Source organism: Phoxinus phoxinus (genome assembly GCF_949152265.1).
Source record: "Phoxinus phoxinus genome assembly, chromosome: 25".
NCBI lineage: Eukaryota > Metazoa > Chordata > Actinopteri > Cypriniformes > Leuciscidae > Phoxinus > Phoxinus phoxinus.
Window position 1 is genome coordinate 20,340,449 of NC_136900.1, and position 22,277 is coordinate 20,362,725.

Genomic DNA, 22,277 nt, shown 5'->3' on the forward strand with positions numbered 1-22,277 from the left:
GCATGTTGCGACATGAAACGGCGCCGAGCTTCAAAAGCATCACGTCGATGCCACCCTCGGCTGCTGCGTATTTGGAGGAGGCCATTGTGACTTTAAACAGAAAAACCCTACAAAAAGCACGGCAAACGTGATGTCAACTCGTGACTTGGAAACAAATGGAATCGTAATAAATCACCACCATTTCCCCGCAGAGCCTTTTGGGCAGCAATATCGGGAGAACCCCAACTCTTTACCACATGACTGGACCTTTTCCGCCACTCGAATATTGGTTCAAAGCTGCCTGTTCAATTTAAAAACAGCCAAGCAGTTTTACCACCTCTGAGACCGAATTCAGTCCAAGAGGCCTAGCGTTGATACAGAAAATGTGATGTATTTGAGGAAAAATCTCAGAGCTATAAGATTTAGAGTTGAGAGAAGCTTTTTTTTCCCACTACATTTAAAGAGATCACCCAAACTTAAAACATTTTCATCATTTACTCACCCTAATGTCATTCAAAACCCATATGACAAAATTTTCACATGGAACAAAAAAAGAGATATTTAGAAGAATGTTGACGTTGCTCTTTTCCATTCAATCAAAGCACATGGTGACCAAAGACAAGCTCTAAAAACCTTTAAAAAAAACACACACCCTAAAAGTATCTAAGGCCCTGTTTACGCCTGATATTAAGAAGCGTTTTGGTCAATTGGATCACAAGTGGACGAGGGAGACACATTTCAGTATAAGTTATTTATTGAAACTGTCATTAATGTAATTCAAATATGCGCATATTGAAACCTGGCAGTCATGATTGGTTTTGAGGCACAAGAACCGATCATGTTTGGTATTATTGTCAAACATAGCGTGACATGGTTGAGTATATACATTAATGTTAATGAGATTTGAGAGCTGCAGAGTGAGTCAATTTCAATTGATTCCTCAAACTGATCTATCCTATAACTTCAGAAGTGTTGGAATAACTTTTTAGGAGCTCGACAGACCCTAGTCCCCATTCACTTTCATTCTATGGAAATGAGCAGCTTGAACATTCATCCAAACATCTCCCTTTGTTTTCCATGACAAACAGAAAGTCATGCAGGTTTGGAACGACACAAGGGAATAAAAGATGACAAAACTTCAATTTATGAGTGAACAATTCCTTCACAGAAATACACTTGTGAACTCGATATTGATTTCCGACAGATAAAACCTGGCTCAAATTGCTTATAAAGAGTCAGTCATCTCAAAGTAAAGGCCACGGCAATGTAAATCACATCAAAGGACCCGAACCAAACCTCTGGCCATTGCAAAATAGACCTTACCACGCAAGAGCTTCACTCTATATTTAGCCGGATTACAGCTGAACAGTCACTGTTTAATGTAGCCTAAGCATTTTATTTCTACTTGACAGAAATTGCTCCCTCTAGTTCTCTTAGATCCCGAGCCAAAGTTCCCCGCAGCTACTTGCCTACCTCCAGCCAAAATACTGCGGCTCGATAATATTTTAGTGAACCTTATAAATCCAATCATAAGGAATTAATTTGCACGCATCAAATTGCCACCGCTGAGCGATGCATCCGCGGCCGCCCATTTCATCATCTGCCTTCGAGCTCCCGTTGTGTCATCTGGATAATGTCAACGTCCCCACAGCATGGCCAAGGGTCTCTCTCTCTCTCTCTCTCTCTCTCTCTCTCTCTCTCAGCACTGTGCTGCTGATCCACTAACCCGGTACGCTCACGTCCGGTCAACATGCCTGTAAACGGCACATTAAGCCCACACAGTGTTCGCGGATATAAACCGTTGTTCTCCTCAGGAGAGCTTCTTGGGAATTGGCAGATCTGCTAATTCAATATCCAACAAGTTTTTTTTATCATTAATTTATGATTAGGAAACCATAATCATTTCTTTTTTTTATTTTGGTTGCATTTCGAAAAAAGGGAGATAAAAAAAAAAAAAAAAAAAAAAAAATCACGGCCAGTGCACTCTGTTGTTTGTTTTTGTGTTCTCTCGGCATGAGCATTAGCGCGCCAGTGTGTTCCTACTCCTTTAGCATTTTCAGCCTCATTACTTACATAATTTGTTCTGACATGCACTCACAACAACTGAAGCATGCTGTAATTAAGGCTGGCTGTGGTTGAGGTCCAGGAGAGAGGCTGTAGTACCAGGCCCCTGCCAGTAGGTGGCAGTCCAGGGCCGTTGAGTACAGTCTTTCCCAGGCTCGTAATCCCAGCTTCCACATTCTGCCCTACAGGCTGAAGCGGCTTCACACTGCTGGCATCACAGACAACCAGGCTGCAGGTTCGAGCCTGCGGGGGCCAAGCCGTCGCACTCCTATCTGACTCGCTCCCTAGGCGCAGCTCAGAGGGCCCTTCGTTTTAGCCGGAAAGAAGCAGGTACACTTGCCGACGAGGCTCGTGCCACATCAGTCGAAGGCGCAGGAAGTGAAGAGGGCATAACTGGGCACTCAGGTTTGGGTCCCGCTCGCTCTACTCTCCCTCTTGCCAGGCCTCCACATGAAACACTCACAAAGCTCTTTGTCTCCTGCCTGGCTCACGCTGCGGGGTTGCAGTGCTGGATCGGAGCTTCCTTTGTCTACGGAGAGCGCTAAACCGAAATTGTTCTGCTGAAAAAAAAAAATCCTCACAGCAAGATTAGGACGGGGAGTAATTCATCCAGCTCCAGTGCAAACACACTCGCCTAATAACGCATTAGAGGTCGACCGATTCATCGGTTTTGCCGATTAATCGGCACCGATTGTTGACTGGTGGAACTATCGTTATCGGCAAAAAATATATACCGATAGTTTTTCCTGGTTGCGTCCATTGCTGGAGCGGCTGAGAAGCGCGCGCTGTCATTCATTACACAGTGTAAGAGCTGAGAAGGGTCTGCTGGCATGATGCAGTACAAGAGCGGCCTCTAGAGGTGTAATAAAAACTTGTGCCTCGTGTTGTTTATTTCGACACGTGATTCTGCGTGCTGCACTGAGAGCACATGCTGCGTGGAGAGCGCTGACATCAGACGCGCGTTTAAAGCACCGACAGCTCAAATGTATGTATACAGTACATTTTGTCATATTATAAAGTGATTAATTTGTTGACTAAATGCTGCATTAGTAGAGAAAGAACAGCACAACAGTATTTGTTTGCCTTCGAGGCTGAGAGGACGCTAACATTAGTAGTACCTCAAGCGGTTAAAACACTGACAAACATAAACGTAAGTCCGACCCGAATGTTTAATGTCACAATTGTTACCTCTATATTTGCATTAGTTCATATCCAGCTGGTCACTTTTATGCATTAAATATGCAGAGAAGTTGCATATTTAAAGCTAGAGACGTAAGCAAACTGATATGTTCATACAGCCGACAGAAACATTACGAATCAGAAAAGCATTCGATTTCGTTTTTTTTTTTATCTTCACATTTTAATACAAATTTTGTTACTTTTTTATTAATTAAGTTGGCTTGAAAAGAACAGTTAAATAGTTACATTTTGAATGTAACTGGTTTTATTTGTTATTTAGAGTATTACTTTTTGTTTCAGTTTGAATTAATGTCTTTTATTGACTTAAATATTTATTCACATTTATATATTTATTTCATTTAGCATGTTTTCATGGTTCAATACAGTTTTTTATTTATTTTTATAATAAAGTTCAGCACTGTTTTACTTGGAGTATTATGTTTGTTTTTATCCAGTATCAATTTTAAAAACTATCGGTTCATTAATCGGTTATCGGCAAGTATGGCCCAACCTAGCTATCGTTATCGGTAAAATCCACTATCGGTCGACCTCTATAACGCATACTGTGAGATGTTCAGTTGCTCGAACAGTTCCACGGTTACAGGGTGGTATTTGCCAGCACTGAATAACTGAATAACTTTTAGGGAAAAAATACTATGGAATTACTGTATTTTTTGGATGATTTCACCATGTAAATGCCACAGATTTCACATGTAAATAAATACATTGTTAACCATTTAGAAAGCATACTGTGACTTATTTAAAAATCACAATATGCTTTAAAGTTCACAATGCATTTGCTAAACATGTCACTAATAATAATAATAAATATAAAATCATTATGCTTTCTAAAGAGTTACAATATATCATAATAATCATAATAATTTTTATTATTAGATAATTTTCTCATATAAATACATTGTTAGCCCTTTAGAAAACATACAAATACCATTAATAATTATAATTATTATTATTATAACGATAATTAAAATCACATATGCTTTTTAAAGAGTTCATATAAACATATATTATTATTATTATTATTAGAAAGCAAATGTTACTAATATAAATACTATATAAATACTATAAATACTAATAAATACTAATAATAATCATAATACCAGTAATAATTAAAATCACAATCTGATTTCTAAAGAGTTCATATAAAAATATATTATTATTATTATTATTATTATCATTATATTAGAACTATTCAGACAGCATATTGTGATTAAATTATTATTATATAATTAATAATAATAACAATTATTATTATTATTATTAGACAATTCTCATACAAATACATTGCTAATACTGTATAAAGCAAACTGTGACTTAATACATAATTAAAATCACAGTATGCTTTCTAGAGTTTATAATACTATGTACATGCAAAAAATGACATGTCACAATATTTGTTGTGTTTATATGATAAAATTATCTAGTAATAACAACATCAACCGTTTAGAAAGCACACAGTGAATAAAAATAACAATTATTATTATTAATCACAGTGTGCTTTATAAAGAGTTTATGATAAAAAATAATAATAATAAATTCTCCCAAAAATACACCACATAGATTATAAAGCCAGATATTTATCAACGCCACAGACAAGATGACTGATACTGATACATCAGACAGTGTTCATGTCATACACCGCGTCTGGTCGAAAAGGTCTCAGCCTACGGGTAACATCAAACATACCACAGACACACACACGCACAGTTACGCAGATGAAAACGCACAGTAAAAGGGCACAGGGCCGTGGTAACGTTAAAGATCAAACCTTTGCACTAAATGACTCCCATTGCGCCTACATTGAAATGTGTGGCAGCAAAGAGCAAATCTGATGCAGCTTGTTAGTTGGGTCTGCTCTGTTGTGACTTCCTGGAGCCCACTTCAAGGTCACTGAGTCAGAGCTGACAGCGAGACAGAGCCCTGAGGAGGAGTGACGTGTCACTTCGCTGTCCCCTCTCTCAGCTAATGCTATCTTTCTCACCGTCTATCGCCCTCCATCCCTCTCTCTCATTCCACGTCCCAATCGCAATCAGGCCCCGTCTCTGCCGTGCCCTTTAAAGCCCTCGAATCAGACCTCATGGGAGACAAGCCCCTGCTCTTGCTAACAGAAGCCCCTCAGTTTCTGCTAACATCAAACACACTTGTCACTTGCTCACCAAATGGCCATTTTAATTGGTACGGCACATAGTTCATGCACATAAATTCAGACTGAGGCCATATTTCATAGCACACCATCAGCCGTGACAGTCCGGCTCTCTGAGACTGCTTAGCCGAGCTGCGCCACAACTGCAAAACACAGCAATAATGTGTCTCGCGTTTAAGGACGCATATGATAGTCTGATATTTAAAGGAAAATAATCCATATAAAATCAATGCAGGATGTAGTTTCCCCCGTATTTTAGCATCTTTTAGCTTCTGTATTTCGGCTACTGCATTTGAATCTGTTTAAAACATAACAAATAATGTTAATTATTTAACATTAGAATGGAAAATGAAAAAAAATATAAATGGGAAAGACACTTTTCGCCTCAACGGTGTAAGAACTAATAGCTCTTTGCTACTGTAAGTTACAGGTGAAGCTAGGCTAGGCTACATTTCTAGGCTACATTTGTAATGTAATTTGTGTGAAACTTCAATACAACACTAATTGTTTTTTAACATATGCAGTAAAAGTCATACGTTAGTAGACCAAAATCAAAGTGATTGTATCAAAGTGAATGAATTTTAGCAGTTAATAGCTAAATTTCCTTTGCTTTGCTTATGAAACTGTCCCTTATTTTCATCTGCTGCAGTTGGAATGCATTCACACTTTAATTCAAGTCTTTCTTGACAAAAGTGCAAAAGAATGAAAACCACAGCAAAAGGTTGCTCATCAAACAGTGGAGACGATAATAATTTCACCATAATGCGTGCTAACGCCTCAGCGCTAACTGTCACAGTGGCTCTGTATTCTTTAGCGCATTAGCGCTGACATCAGCATCACAAAGGCGCTCATTCTCCATGCTGAGCACTTCTTAAAAGTGCTCTCTCCTCATTTGTACCTGAGGAGCTTCGTTCTAAGTGAGGCGAAAAGTGTGATGTTGACACAATATATTGAAGGCGTGTGAAATATTCAGGAATGTTCACTCGCTAATGGAGGATTCCAGGATCCAGCTAGTGGGGGAGGGTTGGTCGCTAACTTCAGCTGAGTGCTTCTTCCCGTCTGCGCATACAAAATGATATGGCTTTTTTCTGTTCAGCAGTATTAAAACATCCTGATCTCCATTTCTGCACACAGACGTCAGTGATATTGTTTGTCTGGCGTGCTGAAAATCAAACTACGTGACTAGCGATAGGCCAAAGCGCTAACAACGCATTTGTGGCACATTTCCTCCTGCATGCAAATCAGCACAAAATGCCTCTAGTTATTCCCACTCTGGGCTAAAATCTCGCTGAATTGTTGGATTGTTGACATAACCTGGTGGGATTAGGATTATCCGCTTATGCTTTAAGGACACATACTCATAAAGATGAGAGCTTAACCCATTACACTAGTGCACCACGCATAGCCAACACTGTTTTTCAGCAAATCTATTAGCGTTTCCACTTTCAAACAGATTCAGAATTGGCCACTAATGAAGAAAATATGTACCATGAAAGTTAAAAACAGTGTTCACACACATTCATTTTAATTGTAAATTGTTTCTTGCCACCACTAGGTGCAACTAAAGCCCAAAATATGCTTACATTTTTACACGAATGCTAGCGATTACGTACATAGCCATTCAAAGTATACTTGTTGGATAGCATGCATGAATACTTGACACGTGCACTAGACAGTTTTATCCTTGTCCAATGTTTGCTATATGTCTTTACAGAAATTATTGCCAATAAAAAAGCAAGAAACTATTGTGCACTCAACCGTGCGTGAGACGGAGCGGAACGTGGAAAATTAAGTATACCGGGGCCTCACACAAATGCGCGTCAATGTAGGCGTGTGTTGTCGTTCCGTCTCATCGGTTTCTTTTATGACTGTGAAACAACGACAGTGTCAACACCTTCATGTGGACAAACTAATTAGCGCAATATGTTTTTGCATGTGCAAGAAGAATGTTCAGAGTGCTTTCGGCTAAATCTTGCTGCGCACATACAGTATGTATACGCTGCTATGCTGATGACAAAATTCACATCACACGTTTTGAACACATAGTGAACCAAAGTATACTTTCGGCTTAAATTAAACAACAGCATTAAACGGTATGCAAATTAGCAGTGATGTGACAACCAATGGGAGTGCAGACAGTGATCCACTGCCTGATATGATTGGATACAGCAGTGGATGATGTGTGCGTGAAGGGCGGTTCCAAAAAATACGTAAGTTTTTTTCTTTAAAGTCGCAGCGTTTGATTTTCACACCATTAGAGGCACCAAACGAAACGGATCTGTTTGAGTGATCCGACTTGTAACAAAATTTGGCACAACCAAAGGCATTAGCTTGAAATGCAGCTACCCGTTTGGCCAGTAAAACTTGACTAAAAAACTGTTGATGTTTCTGCAATTCAGCTTGGTATCTCTAGTGGCGCAAAAATTGCATACTGCACCTTTAAATGCGGCAATGCCATGGGCCTGCAGTGTGTGTGTGTGTGTAGGAGGTTGCTAATGTGCTTGTGTGTTGACAGCTGTCAGTGACCAAATGATGCAAGCCAGTGGGCTCATGTCAGGGAATTACGTAAGTGATTGGACAGCCATGCTGGAATTGCGCAAAGTGCCACATTACAGCCAGATTAACAACAGTCCTTCAGGCCAGAGAACATGGACAAACAGCAGTTTAATCAAATTCCTCTGAAATGTTTCACTGCTGTTCCAGATTGTTTCTGTAAATAACGTAGCCCGTGTACATCATCCAAGCGTCCTCTGTGGTACGACACAAACCTCTTGTGCTATTCGGCTGGGTTAAGTATAGGTTTAAGAAAATATGTCAGTGGGAACAACTCCAGCTCAGGGAATCGGCTAGCGTCTGTTTGATTAGCTAGTTTTGTAGCAAGAGTAGTCTAAAATCTCACAGATTTTTGTGATTTGGCCAAGTAACATAGCAAAAAATTATTTTCTTTTATTCGAATTTCAGCAGAAAGAAGGAAAGGTTATTTGAATGTCAGCTTCATAGGACGGCCAAATTCCTTCCACACAGATGCAAAAGCATAAAATGTGCTATTTGTTTTTAGCATGTTTAGCTATTAACTTGAGACCTCGCTGACCACATGTGCTATGCTGGAGCTGAGAGATCACATGTGACAATCCCATTTGAATGCTATGAATGGTAAAATTTTTGCAACCAAGCAACAAAGAGAGCTGGTTTCAAGCCCGCAGACAGCAGTTTGATCACGTGGGTTTGTTTGATAGCCTGTGCGCATGTTTGTTTGTGCTTCCCGTTTAATTCCTCGCGTTTAATCACAGTCCGCCGCCGTGATCCGTCGTCACTTGAGACCACCGGAGAGCTGAGAAGATCAGAGGAGATAAGGATGAGCGAGAGAGAAAGCGAAAGAGAGAGAACTTCTCATTCTTTTCCTCTTGTTGCTCCTGTAAATCGCTGAAGTGGCGGGTTCGACCCAGTGCTGGCTGCTTGCCTTTGGGCAGCTTTCAGGAGTGAACTCATGCATGCATCTGTGTGTTTGTTTGTGTATGAGGCCATTAATTTTTCAGTGCCACACACAAAACTCAAGATCCCTCCCAGCAAACACAGCAGCTTGTGTTACCGTACTTCTAGATGTGCCCAACTGTCTCAGTTAAATGCATTTTGACATACCATATAGTACAGCAGGAGCAGGAGTGTTTCCCAGTCGGCAGAAAGGAGACATCTCACTTCAAGTGACTTTTTCTTCTTTATTTTACACGGGTATAAGAATGACGGTAGGCTACTTAATAATGAATATATATTCTTATTCTTTTTTCTTGCACAAAATAAATAAGAAATTATTTCTGTGATGATACAGTAATAGGATTTTTTTGGCCATGAAATATTTTTGTGATCCTGGAGTCCATGAATCCGTTCAAATTGTGCATTTGAATGAATAACTTTAAAACTATGAACACCCTTTCAAAATCCAGTGTGATGCAAAATATCAAGTGTATTTATATTATTTATTTAAATATTGCAGAAGGTTTGCATACACATACCTCTATACGTCTATATATATACTGTATATGAAGACTTCAGATGCAAAAGCATCTAAGTGCCATTTGAAATTTTCTTCTAGAATTATCATTTTTTTCAAGCTTGTATGTTTGTGTTCAGTTATTTCACTTTAATGGCAATGAAAATTCCATATTAATTGTCATTAAAGTGAAATTACTGAACTTAATTTCAGATGGCACTTAGAGGCTTTTGCATCTGAAGTCTTCATATATATGTGTGTGTGATTTTAAAATTATATAATAAAAGTATATATCAAAGTATGAATCAGCTCAAATTTGTAATTTGAATCAGTTAAAAACTCTAAACACCCTTTCATCCTCCATTGTGACCCAAAATATAATATAAATATAAAGTGTGTTTGTATCATTTAATTTATTATTTAATTATTGCAGGTTTGTGTGAACTCCATTCTTGAGGCAATCATAAATATTACTCTTCCTTGCGCTGAATTTAATAAAGTGTTGAAAACTGTATTTCAGTTTGGCTACAATGGAAGGCTGCTTAAAATTATTTTTTTATTTTTTCTGAATAAAAACATTGGAAATCATCTTAGAGCAAATACATAAAATCACGAGAAGTGAGATGTACATCAATTAAGAGTGAAATTTATATATATATATAAGCTACATCGCCCTGCCCTAGTCCTCATTTATGCATTCGGTGGCAAGAGATTGACGAGCTTTCTGGCTGCGAGTGTGAGCGAGACTCATGCACTCATGGGAACAGAACAAAAGGATGGGGGTTACGATACAGACAAGTTGCGTGGAGAGGAGCGTGTGTGCCAAACTCTCTCCTCCGCCCTGCCCCGACGCCCTTTTTCTCTCTCCTTCCGTCTGTCTCCGTCTCTCTTTCCTCCTGTCCTCCTCTTCTCAGTGACAGGCAAAGCATTTCCACCGGAGCAAGGCAGTCTAGAGCCACAGGGCACGCCACCTCTCGCTGTGTCACCGCGCACCTGAATCCCACGGGAATGAGAGACAGGGGAAAGGAAGACGAGAAAGACGGAGGGAGAGGTGCATTTGCATCGCGCCGTCTGTGCCGTGTTGCTCCAACAAACACAAATCAAACGCAGGCAAGCCTTCCACATGCATAAACATTTATCTTCAATTTGAAAAGGAGCCATTATCGTAATCATACGGTGCATCAAATGGAGTTTAGACCAGGTCTAAATGCGTCATTTGTTTGTAAAACTGTCATTATAATATGACAGGAAATTTTGTGCAGTTGAGCGAAAGCTCGCCATTGTCTATTTTTGTTTACGAATGCCATGTGTGGCAACGCTTGACGTTGCACATCGCTGAGGCTTAGAATCATTGAAGCTGAAACATCAGAGGAGCCATTTTTGGAGTCATGCTCCTGCAGTTTTTTTTTTTCTTGTGTCGGAAGATGTTTTTTTTTTTTTTACATCTGAAACCAGTTTCCAGACTGCTTACGAATACGAATGGGACTCTGCCAGCCGGGCAGGAGAGGCCACGCTGATCTCTAACATGCAATATGAATTTGAGCTTTGTATGGCTGATTTAATCTTCGATTGGGAGCTTCAATCTCCTACAGCTGAGTGCTTTAGTTAAACACCAATCAGATCACATCGAGCTCTCAGGGGAGCCAATCCAGCGCAATGAATGACAAAACAATAAATCACGGAGGAATGAATATATATATATATATATATATATATACACACTCAGAAAACCTTTGCACAACAACAACAACGAAGCTTGTTCGACGGCACAAGGGAATTCTGTTTCCATGTGGTGCTGATGTTTTATACCTGTAATTGCAGCATTAATATGTCACTCCAGAAGAAGCGTCATGGCTGTGGACTAGATATGTGCCAAAACTAAATATTTTCTAAACTGACTAGTCCTGCCTGCCTGAACATCTAGTCCATTAATCGGTTAAGGAAGTGGTGTATATTTAGGTTTTCTGGTTTCGGGTTTACCGGTTTCTTAAGAGGCCGTTTACACAAGACATGTTTTTGTGTCAATAACAGATACAGCATCTATAAACTTAAAAACGGATGGCCAACAAATCTGAATGTGAACTGTTGTAACATAAATAAATATATTATATATATATAGGGCTTGACACCCGCCAACCCCCCATGCCACTTTGGCGGAATGATTTTTAAAAAATAATATCTTGTATACATTTTTCAGTTCTAGTCTTTTAAAAAGGCATCTGAAATAATAAACTAAGTGCAATGAAGTGTTGTCAAAATATTGATTTGATAAATATCTGAAACGCTTCCAATATTAATTTTACGTAGATGCATGATACCAGCTACTTTCTCGTTCTCTCATCTCTCCGACAGAGAGTTATGAATGAATATTGTTGGTGTTACAGGGCTTAAAACTTGGCGTGGGATTGCGCAATAATTTTACTTATTCCTGCAGGTTTTGTGCTCACACCTGAAGTGCGTGCTAAATTTAGTTATTTTTCGCTATTTATTGTGCTTAAACAGTCAAATACACACAAAACAAAGTCAAAATGCCGATCTTAGCGAGAATTCACGTATGTTTTAAGTAAACAAACAGCAGAGAAAGAAAACGCGAGATAATATAAACAAATATCTATAGGCCTATGGCAGTTTTACCCCATGGTATCTGTGTCAAAATGCTGGGTGGCTAGTAACTTTGGAAAACCACTAGCCACAATGGCTGGTGAGCAAAAAAGTTAATGTCAAGCCACATATAATACCACAATCCCTGACATACCTATTCATACTGGGAATAGTCTGGCCTAAATTAACAGAACAAAAAAATACCATGTAATTTGCTTACCATGGTTATGTGAGAAAAACAGACATGTTTGATTCAGACATCATTAAAAGTCATGTGGGTCCAGCGCTACCAAAAAAAAAAAGTGGTGAGCAAGGAGAAATGGACATCAGAAAGCAACTATTCTTGGGAAAGAGTATGTGTGCTGGTATTCCAACTAATAATTGAACCACCCACACACACCAATCACAAACCTGATTGACTCAGGCCAAATGGGAAAGCACTGACAGAGAACGTTTTCGCAGCAGCCAGCAGGGTTTCCTAATGGACATCCAATGGGACACGACGAGCCGACCTGCAGCTGGGTCTCTAACACCTGACTGCACAATGTTCCATCCACAGCGCCCCGTGGTTCTCGGCAGAGATACACTGTACAGCCTGTAATCACTGTGCAGTGAATTGAAGACAAAGCTAAACACATAGGCCTACACATCTGGTTAAGCAGTTTTAAAAGTGGTTAGATTACAGTGTGGCATTAGAAATGACTTAGTTGTAAATTCAAATGACTGGTGTTAATGAGTTTCAGGTTAAAAACATTTCAAAAGTGAACCTAGGAACGTTCTTAACTAGGGCTGGGTTGAAAAATATTGATTTCTCAATTTTAATCGATTCTCGTTTTGATGAACCGATATCGATTCTTAATTCCCAAGAATATATTTCTAAAGAGTGCCTGTTTTGTATTACTGAAATCTGTATCATGTCTCATGTGAACGTGGAAAGATGTCAATAAAACAGCTTGTAAACTACGTCTCGTAACATTACATTTATCCGATTCAATGACCATAAACTTGCCATAAACTCGGCTAGAAAAATGAACTCTAATCTTCCTTTTCACAGATATTTCACTCAAAAGTTACAATTGTGTCACCATTTACTCACTCGTTGTTCCAAACCTGAATGACTTCGCTTCTTCTGAGGAACACAAAAGAAAATATTTTGAAAAATGTACCAGTGTCCCAATTTGGACCCCATTGACTTTCATTGTATGGACAAAAACAGTTGAAACATTCTTCAGAATATCTCCTTTTAAGTTAACAGAACAGGTTTGGAACAACGGGTGAGCAAATGGTGACAATCTTTCATTTTTTTGGATGAATTTATTTGGATTTACCACTAAATAAATTACAACTTAAACAACAATCTATTTGGTTGTACTTTATTTTACAATATGTGCATTTACAGTGTACTTGCCTAAGAAAGTACTGGTAATATAAGTTAACTAACTACATGGGATACGTTTAGGTTTAGGGGTAGGTTCAGGGTTAGTACATAGTTATTACCCAGTTATTGCAATTACTATAGTAAGTACATAGTATGTACTGTAGGCCTACATTGAACAGGACTGTAAAATAAAGTGCTATCATCTATTTACAGTGGAAGTATAAGGGCCAAACATTGTAGATTGAAAACCAGTGTTCAAACATATGTTCAAACATATTAAAGACTGAAGTACAATTTGATTGTATGGCCTCTAATAATAAGCCTATGATGCATATTTTTGCCACAACCCTATTTATGTGCTATAACTATTGATAAATGTGCGGTATCCAGCTTTAACTGGTTGAAACCGTGTTGCATTGGCTTGCGTATGTGTGTGTGTACTCGTACACATGTGTGTGGCTCTGCTGAGATAGTTGAGGGATAAAGCGTTCCATTTACCCAGAGACCAATTCTGCTTTTCTGCTCGTTTCTGGGGAATCGGACCAAACACCTGGCCTGATTCCTTACTCAGCCGTTCCGTCCTTATCCAAGCCTGCATTCACACATAAATCATTAGCCGATACTTTCCTTCCCAAACGTCTACTTATCCTCAGATTTTCAACCGCCCAACTTGCAACTCCTTGTTATTCACTCGGACCTATTTGTCAAGCTCTGTTTACCTCGATCGGACGACACCAGCATTGTGGTTTTGAACTGTCTGCGCTTTGCTCTGCTGTCTGCGCAGGCGGGCGGCCTCGCGTTGTGTCTTTCAGAGTACAGTAGGGCACGCTCGGCGCCCCCTGCCCCAGCTGGCCCTGTCTGTCAGCCCCAATAACGTCTCCGGTCTGCTCAGAATGTGTCACCGTCCTAACCATCATATCAGTTTACATAACAAGCGCTGTGTCCTGGGCTCCAAGGTCAAAGCAGTCACAGTCACTGCCTTTGCTGTGCGGACCACAACCATCCTGGGAATGCACTTAATACATTTTAGTCAGAAATTTTCAATTGAAAAGGCTAAAAATGACATGCAAAAGACGGACCACTGGAGTGTGAGAGTGTTTTTAACCCAGACATACTTCAGGGACATGGAAAACTGATAAAAAATTCCCAGACATTCATTAACAATTGACATCAAGGTACAGAAAAGTATGACATGCAGAACAGTACTCCTATCTCTTAAGATTTTGACTATTTTCAAATGAAAAATGTTTTAATGGCACATTTCCACTCCCGGCTCAAAGCTCCACTCCAAACACCACTCCAGGTTTTCAATTTCTTCCTACTCAGAGTTTGCTCCAATCGACAAACAATGAAACGGCAATGCAGTGGAATGCAAAAACGCAGTGTGAACGGCTCCTAACTATCCGCTGTTTAACACGTGCTGAATTCCTGCTGACATGTAGTTGCATTATGGGCCGTTAACGTGCTATCTTCGTATCGGAGCGATCTTGGAGCGAGAGATAACACAGACACTCTAAAAAACGCTCCAGGCAAAAACACACAGCTCTGCTTCTGCTCCGCATTGCTCACATAACAGGTTAGAAAGAGTATAGTAACTGCAATTAGAAAACAACAGGAGTCTTCTGGCACTGGTGAAGCATGTGTGTGTGTTTGTCTGTGTAAAATAGTGGGATTGTGTGTACATAAGGCAATGGATTCATTACTCAACACACTGGGTAATTCTAGCCTTGATGAGAAAGCATTATACCACCTCTCTTTCTCTCTCCATCACACTCTCTTCCCTCCTTCCAGCTACCTGAGAGTGGTGCTCTCTTGTCAGTGAAGGAAAAGAGCAGCCAAGGACAGGCTAGATGAATGACATCAATGGCTTCACCAAGGCACTTGCAAGGATGTGTGACTGAGACAAATGGTCCTTGTTACATTAGAAGGCGATACCGAATCCTGCCATTCTCTGATGGAGCCCTGATAGAGCTGTAACCAGACGCACCCAACCTTTCCACAGATCCGCTGCGTCATGGGACCTCCGAAAGGCAGCTTTCTCAGGCATTCAGCTGGGGCGCCTGCTATCTCTGTGTCTCTCTTTCTCCTTCCCTATTATACTCAGTCGTTATATGCCGTCTCCGCAATACCAGTAGTTCACTGTCCTTTTAAAAGGTTAATTAAAGACATTTTAGGACCAATACATTTTTTGACATTATTTCCTTGGCAATTAAGATTTCCTCCCCACCAATTCTTATTCACAAAATGCAATCAATTGATCGCTCAGTCAATCGATCGTTCAATCAATCAATCAATCAATCAAATGTTCAATCGTTCAATCACTCAATAAATTGCTCAATTGTTTATTTGCTCAATCAATCAATCGCTCAATCAATCAATCACTCAATCAATCCATCAATCACTCAATCAATCACTCAATCAATCACTCAATCAATCACTCAATCAATCACTCAATCAATCACTCAATCAATCACTCAATCAATCACTCTCAATCACTCTCAATCACTCAATCAATAGTTCGCTCAATCAATCAATCACTCAATCAATCAATTACTCAATCAATCGCTCAATCAATCAATCACTCAATCAATCCATCAATCACTCAATCACTCAATCAATCACTCAATCAATCACTCAATCAATCACTCAATCAATCACTCTCAATCACTCAATCAATAGTCCGCTCAATCAATCAATCACTCAATCAATCAATCACTCTCAATCAATCGCTCAACCAATCCATCAATCACTCAATCAATCACTCTCAATCACTCAATCAATAGTTCGCTCAATCTGTCGCTCAATTGATTATTTGCTCAATCACTCAATCGCTCAATCAACCAATCAACCAATCGTTCAATCGCTCAAATTAATTGCTCAATCAATCACTCAATTAATCAATCGTTCAATCAAATGCTCAATCAATTGATCGTTAAATCAATTAATCGCTCAATCTATCGATCAATCAATCAAATCAACAAACGAAATTATTAAATGTAAAAAAAAAAAAAAAAACACACCAATAATATTGATACTAATCCTGATAATAATGAATCCTGGTAAAATGTGATTAATTGTCATGAAAATAATGTCACATGCCAAACATAGGTTGTATTTACTTTAAGCTAAATATCATTTCATTATTTTTTTTAGTTTGGGGGTGAAAATTGACCATGTTTTTGACAGGCTTTGAGAGATTCACTCAACAAATTTGGAGATGAAATGTATTTGCTTCTCTTGCCAATTATAGAGGTTGCTACGGCCCTGATGGACAGAGACAGAGACAGAGACAGAGACAGAGAGAGAGAGAGAGAGAGAGAGAGAGAGAGAGAGAGAGAGAGAGAGAGAGAGAGAGAGAGAGAGAGAGAGAGAGAGAGAGAGAGAGAGAGAGAGAGAGAGAGAGAGAGAGAGAGAGAGAGAGAGAGAGAGAGAGAGAGAGAGAGAGAGAGAGAGAGAGAGAGAGAGAGAGATATATGAGTCTTTATTCAGAGCCAGTGGAACATCTTTGTATACTATAAAAGGTATGTTCAAGTGGTGCCGTTCTTCGAGATGAAAAGCTACTGATGCATTTACTGCGCGCCTGTACAAACAGAATCACTGCTAATGCAGACCGATCCGATTCAGATTAGTTATGTCAATATTTACCTCTTAAAACATAAACAGCCTGGCCAACTCACATTTATGGGCACAAAACGCTTAGATAATTCACTCAGATGTGCTAAGCAAATGGACAACTTCTATAAAAACACGCACACACGCACAACTTAAAGGGACAGTTCACCCAAAAATGAAATTTCTATTGTTCTCAACCTGTACAAATTTCTTTGTTCTGCTGTAAACAAAAGGAAGGCATTTTGAAGAATGTTTATAACCAAACAGTTGTTGGGCACCATTGACTTCTATAGTATAGAAGAAAAAATACTATGAAGTCAATGATGCCCCACAACTGTTTGGAACAACAAAGAATTTTCATTTTTTGGTGAACTATTCCCATCTATGGCTTACGATACAACTAACCATGTTAGCCGGCATAACAGAAATCATTATGTAATTTAGTTTTGCAAGACACGTAAACTGTTGTATACGGTTACCTAATGTTAAATGTAATGACACCAAATTACTGGTTCACTGGGCATAAGACAGTTCCGTCATCTCCGAAACTCACATATCCTCATCGTTGATCCCTGATGTGTTACACTTGCGACCTGAGCAGACAAACATTCCTTGATCCTGCAGTGTGAAATGTGGCCTCACACTCTCTGCTGTCAAACTGAGTTCAGAGACGCCTTACAGCAAATCTAGTCCTCGCTCAATACGAGTGTTTTCACAGCCCTAGCATTATACAGCCAGGTGAAATGCATTCTGTAGCAGAAAACCGAAGCGTAGGTTTGTGTTTATACGAGTGTGCGCTACCTCTGTGTGAACCTATACCTGCCGCCCAACGCAGGGAACTCTAATCCCGGCCAATGAAAAGACACGGACAGATTAATGATTGCATAAATACATCACAAATCCTGTGGAATTATACCGAACCACAGAGCCACATTCAGCAACGAGGGAAAAAGGCTATTAGAGTCAGCTGATTCGCTACAAATCCCGGAGACCTGGACGCCTTCTTGGGTTCGCCTTCACTAGCCTCATTAATACTTGGAAAGAGAGTCACTTGAGGATATGGGATGCTTGGCGTAGAGGTGTTTACAGAGTTTTATGATCACCTCAGCAAGCACCATTAAATGATCAATGTACAGTAGGACTGTCAAATCGTGCAGGCTTAAATAAATATTTGCGTTACCAGTTTAAAAGTGAAAATATCTGCACACCTGATATCATGAGCCGCATGCGTGTAAATGAACAGCGCCGAGCTTCACTCTGAAACCGGTAGAGCACTTTTTTTTTAACCTGTCAAAATAAAAGCTTATACTAAATGGTTTACTGTTTGAAAAATAAAGAAATTAAGAAGTAAATATTAGTATTGTGATTGTGAATACATTTATTTTATTCTACAGTGCAGTAGTGTTATTACAATATATTTCTTATTTTGCTTATTTTTTTAAATCATAAAATAAATTTATTAAAATAATAATTGTTATTTTATAGTGGGAATGTGGCCAATTAAGTCACCTATAGAGAGATATTTAAAAAGCACCACATTTTTCACTTTTTTTGTAAAGATTTGGTGCAGAATTTACTTTAAAACATTTTTTACTTAGAAATTGCTTTTAAATTGTAAATCTCACAAATAATTGCAGAGAAACCGCAAGTAACACGTTGAATTAAATGTGAAATTTCAAATAGAAAGACTGAATAGAATAGAATTTTCTAGTAAACTGTCCTCCAAAATTCTTTTGAATCCTCAAAGTTTTTTTTTACAACTTAAAAAATATTTTGATTAAAGTATAAATAATAATAAATCTTTCAGCCGCAAAGGGATTTAGTAAAAAAGTAATTTTTCAGCTTTTTTCGTATTTTATTAAAAAAAATTATGCAAATGCGTTCCCCAACAAAATCACCCCAATCATTCTAGAATGATTCGTTCCTTCCAAAAGTAGCTATTCACATCCTCTGGTGAACATTTCTGGCTTTTTTTTTTTTTATATCGCAATATAGAAATTGCAGAATTCGTTTCCCCCCCCCCCAATATTGCGCAGCCCTAATGTACAAGATAAAATCATCACCACAAATTAAAATCAAACCATCATATAGTGTCAAGAAAGATTCTACGAGCTCAGGAGAAATCAGAGGGACGTCCCCCTCCCCGCTCCAGGGGGCTGTTCTTCAGAACGAGCAGAGAGAGCACCCCCCTGACTAATGAGGGGTGACATGGGCCCCCTCTGAGGGAACCCTGCAGGCGGGACCCCTCCAGGCACATTCATTAAGAGATGAAACGGCGTGTCCTGGGGCAGTGCAACTATCCGCCTAGATCCGGACATGTTTAATCTGGGGTCCTGGGAGGGACGGCGTGATTGGACACAGCTCGGCTGGCAGAGCAGAGGGAGCCAATGAGAAATCCACGGCGGTTGACTACACTGAAAAAAAAATCATAATAAGATCAAAAGTGCACATTAATCAGACGCGATCGTCATATTTGTGCTGCGTGTTTGCCATTTTCTTCATATTATCCCGTCATTATTGGGAAAAATGGGGGAAGAAAGGAATCATTTGAATTCAATTATACAGAAAAAAGACCAAGGGCCATTGGAACTCTGCTAATTAGCATGTAGGCTTTGTATCATGTACCCCACGTACCCTTTTATCCAATTGTATCGTAATATATTATTGTGGAATCTCGGTAATGATGGTGAATGCGGTACGTGTCCTGCGTTTGGGCCGCAGTGAACTCTTCTCGAATACAATCTGCTCTTATCACAGCCGTTAATCATTGGCTTGGTGAAGTCTCGTATTTATTACCAATGTCTCTTTGTGCTCGTTAGATATGTAGAATCCGTTTCCTGTAATTAGTAACTCCTAACCTTTGGAGCTTCTAATCCCGGCTGAATTGCGGATTTGTACATCAAAGCTCACTTTTCCATATAGCCGGGTCCTCGAAATTTGAGAACTCGCAATTATTTGTATAGCGAGGATACAAACAGCACTTCTCCCTTTTCCTCTTTCAGCCAGAATCCCGTGGGTTTGCAGTAAAGACTTCCTAATCCACTCCAGTGAAATCCAAATATAGAGTTAACACTGCATCCCAAAAACTCTAATGCCGCGCCAAGAGACGAGCTGCGCACGTGAAGTGGAAATGGCTTTTCTCCCTCTTTTTTTTCTAATTCACATCGTAGATTAGATTTCTTTGGTGGCTTAACACACGCTGTAAGGAGCATGGCGATCGCTAACGTGCTCAACCAGTGTGAGCGTGACTGCTCTTCGCCGTCCGTTCCCTCTGCCATTAATTGAGAGTTAATTAAACAATCGATGTTCTCTGGCCTGGCTGTCTAATGTCACAGCTTGTCCAGTGCATCTGATAATGGGCTGTTGATGTCGATTGCTGTTGAGGTTTGAGGAGAACACGATGTGGAATGAATGTTTCCACCTCGGAGTACAAAATAAAACTGATCATTTCGAGATGATGTTAAAAATAAGATCACACTGTGAGCTATAGTTGCAACTGTGACAAAAAGTTATGAGAAATAGTCAGTTGCAATATGTAAAGTTGAAATTACAAAGAAAAAGTAACAAAAAAAAGTCAAAATTGTGAGTTATAAAGTCACAATTGATCAAAATAAATTCACATTGCGAGATACGACATCACAATTGTGAGAAAGATGCACTTGCAACTGTGATAGTCACAATTATGAGATACAAAGTAACATTGTGAGATTCAATTGCAATCATTAAACATTTATGAGAATTTCAAGACAGAATCAAAATTACAAGATATAAATGTAAAATTAAAAGAAATTGCAATTATGAGAAAGTTAACATTATGAGTTTGAAGTTGCAGTTAAAAAAAACGCACATCTTGACAATTGTGAGAAAGTTGCAATTAAAAGAGTCACATTGAGAGATTTAGTCAGTTACAAGAAATAAGCTGCAATTATAATATATATATATATGAAATAATTCAATACATGTGTGAGGAATAAGCAAGATATAAAAAGGAATTTACATAAGTTTGAGATATGTTGCAATTGTGAGATACTATATTGCAATTGAGATATAAAGTCATATTTATGAGCAAAATTCACAATTCACCATTTTTATGATTTTACTTGGTGAAAACAGGCTTCCAAAAAGATGGCTGTACAGAGAGAAGGATGGGGGAAAGTTTCCACACACTAACAGAAAGGCCGCTAGTGCAGTGTGAGGCTGGACCATTAATGGCTGTAATGAGGAAATAACATATGTGAGACTGACACAGAATATGGGCATGCAGTCGGTCTCACCATGACACAACCACGCTTAACACTTTCCCTGAATATGAGCTGATGAGATTTATTTGAACACTTTTTCAAACCCACCCACGAGTATGCTCTAAAAACAAGTCATGTGTGTATTAGGCTTTTTGTGAAGAAAATGTGAGTAATGCTTGTCCACTTACTCGCCATCACAATACCTAGAGTATTCTGGATGCATGCAATGTTTTATAGCCCATCAATCCAGTCTCTTAGAAATATAACAGCACGCCTCTCCTCAACAAGCTCAACAATTTGAGGTATCAATCATGTCAGTAGCCCAAGAAAGGTGAATACACTCTTAACAATAAAGGTTCTCCATTGGCATTGATGGTCACGAAAAAAAAACTTTAACATCCATGGAATCTTTCCATTCCACAAAAGGTTCTTTATAGTGGAAAATGGTTCTATAGATTATTAAAATGTTCTTCACATTAAGAAAATAACGGTTCTTTTAAGAGCTGTTCACTGAAAGGCTCTTTGGGGAACCAAAAATGGTTCTTATGGCATCACTGCCAAACCCCCCTTTTGGAACCTTTATTTTTGGTTTAGTTTAGTTTTTCTGAGCAATACTAAAATGCCAACATTGTAAAAAATTATAAATAAAACAAAGATCATTGTAGTACGTTTCACAAGATTTTTTTTAGAGTTTACTTCTTTTCAATGGTCCACTTTAAACATACTATTAATTATAAGGAACTGTAAGTAACTACATGTCAACTAACTCTCATTATTATACAGCTCTGTGGAATACTTGATTCTGATTGGTCAATCACGCCATCCAGAGGCATGTTATTCCCCGATTACAAACGGTAAAAACTGAAGATAACGCTTGCTAGTAGGAACGTTTTTTCTTTGTGGAAGAGTGTTTGGAGAGCTAATAAAAATATTAAAACTCAAATCAATATTTTGTGTCAAAATATTTAATTACGTCATCCGGGACTCGCTTTCATTTCATTTTTTGTTTAGTTTCTTGTGCACTGCAAGGATTTTAAGATAAACAGGTAACATTTTAAAACCGTTTCATTT

At 38.9% G+C, this 22,277-nt stretch overlaps 1 protein-coding gene across 5 annotated transcripts in view; it reads right to left on the reverse strand.

The window, feature by feature from the left end:
* Positions 1–22,277, reverse strand: part of roraa (RAR-related orphan receptor A, paralog a) — a 294,410-nt gene that overhangs the window by 16,018 nt on the left and 256,115 nt on the right. Inside the window, exon 1 of one of the 5 annotated variants that reach the window (XM_079603262.1) lies at positions 17,519–17,774. The exons of 3 other annotated variants lie outside the window; for them this stretch is intronic. In XM_079603262.1, coding sequence (XP_079459388.1) covers positions 17,519–17,528 — 10 coding nt within the window. In that variant the 5' untranslated portion in view covers positions 17,529–17,774. Of the gene's footprint in view, positions 1–1,452; positions 1,551–17,518; positions 17,775–22,277 lie in introns of those variants that run through there. One more of the 5 variants, XM_079603260.1, reaches the window with a different exon arrangement.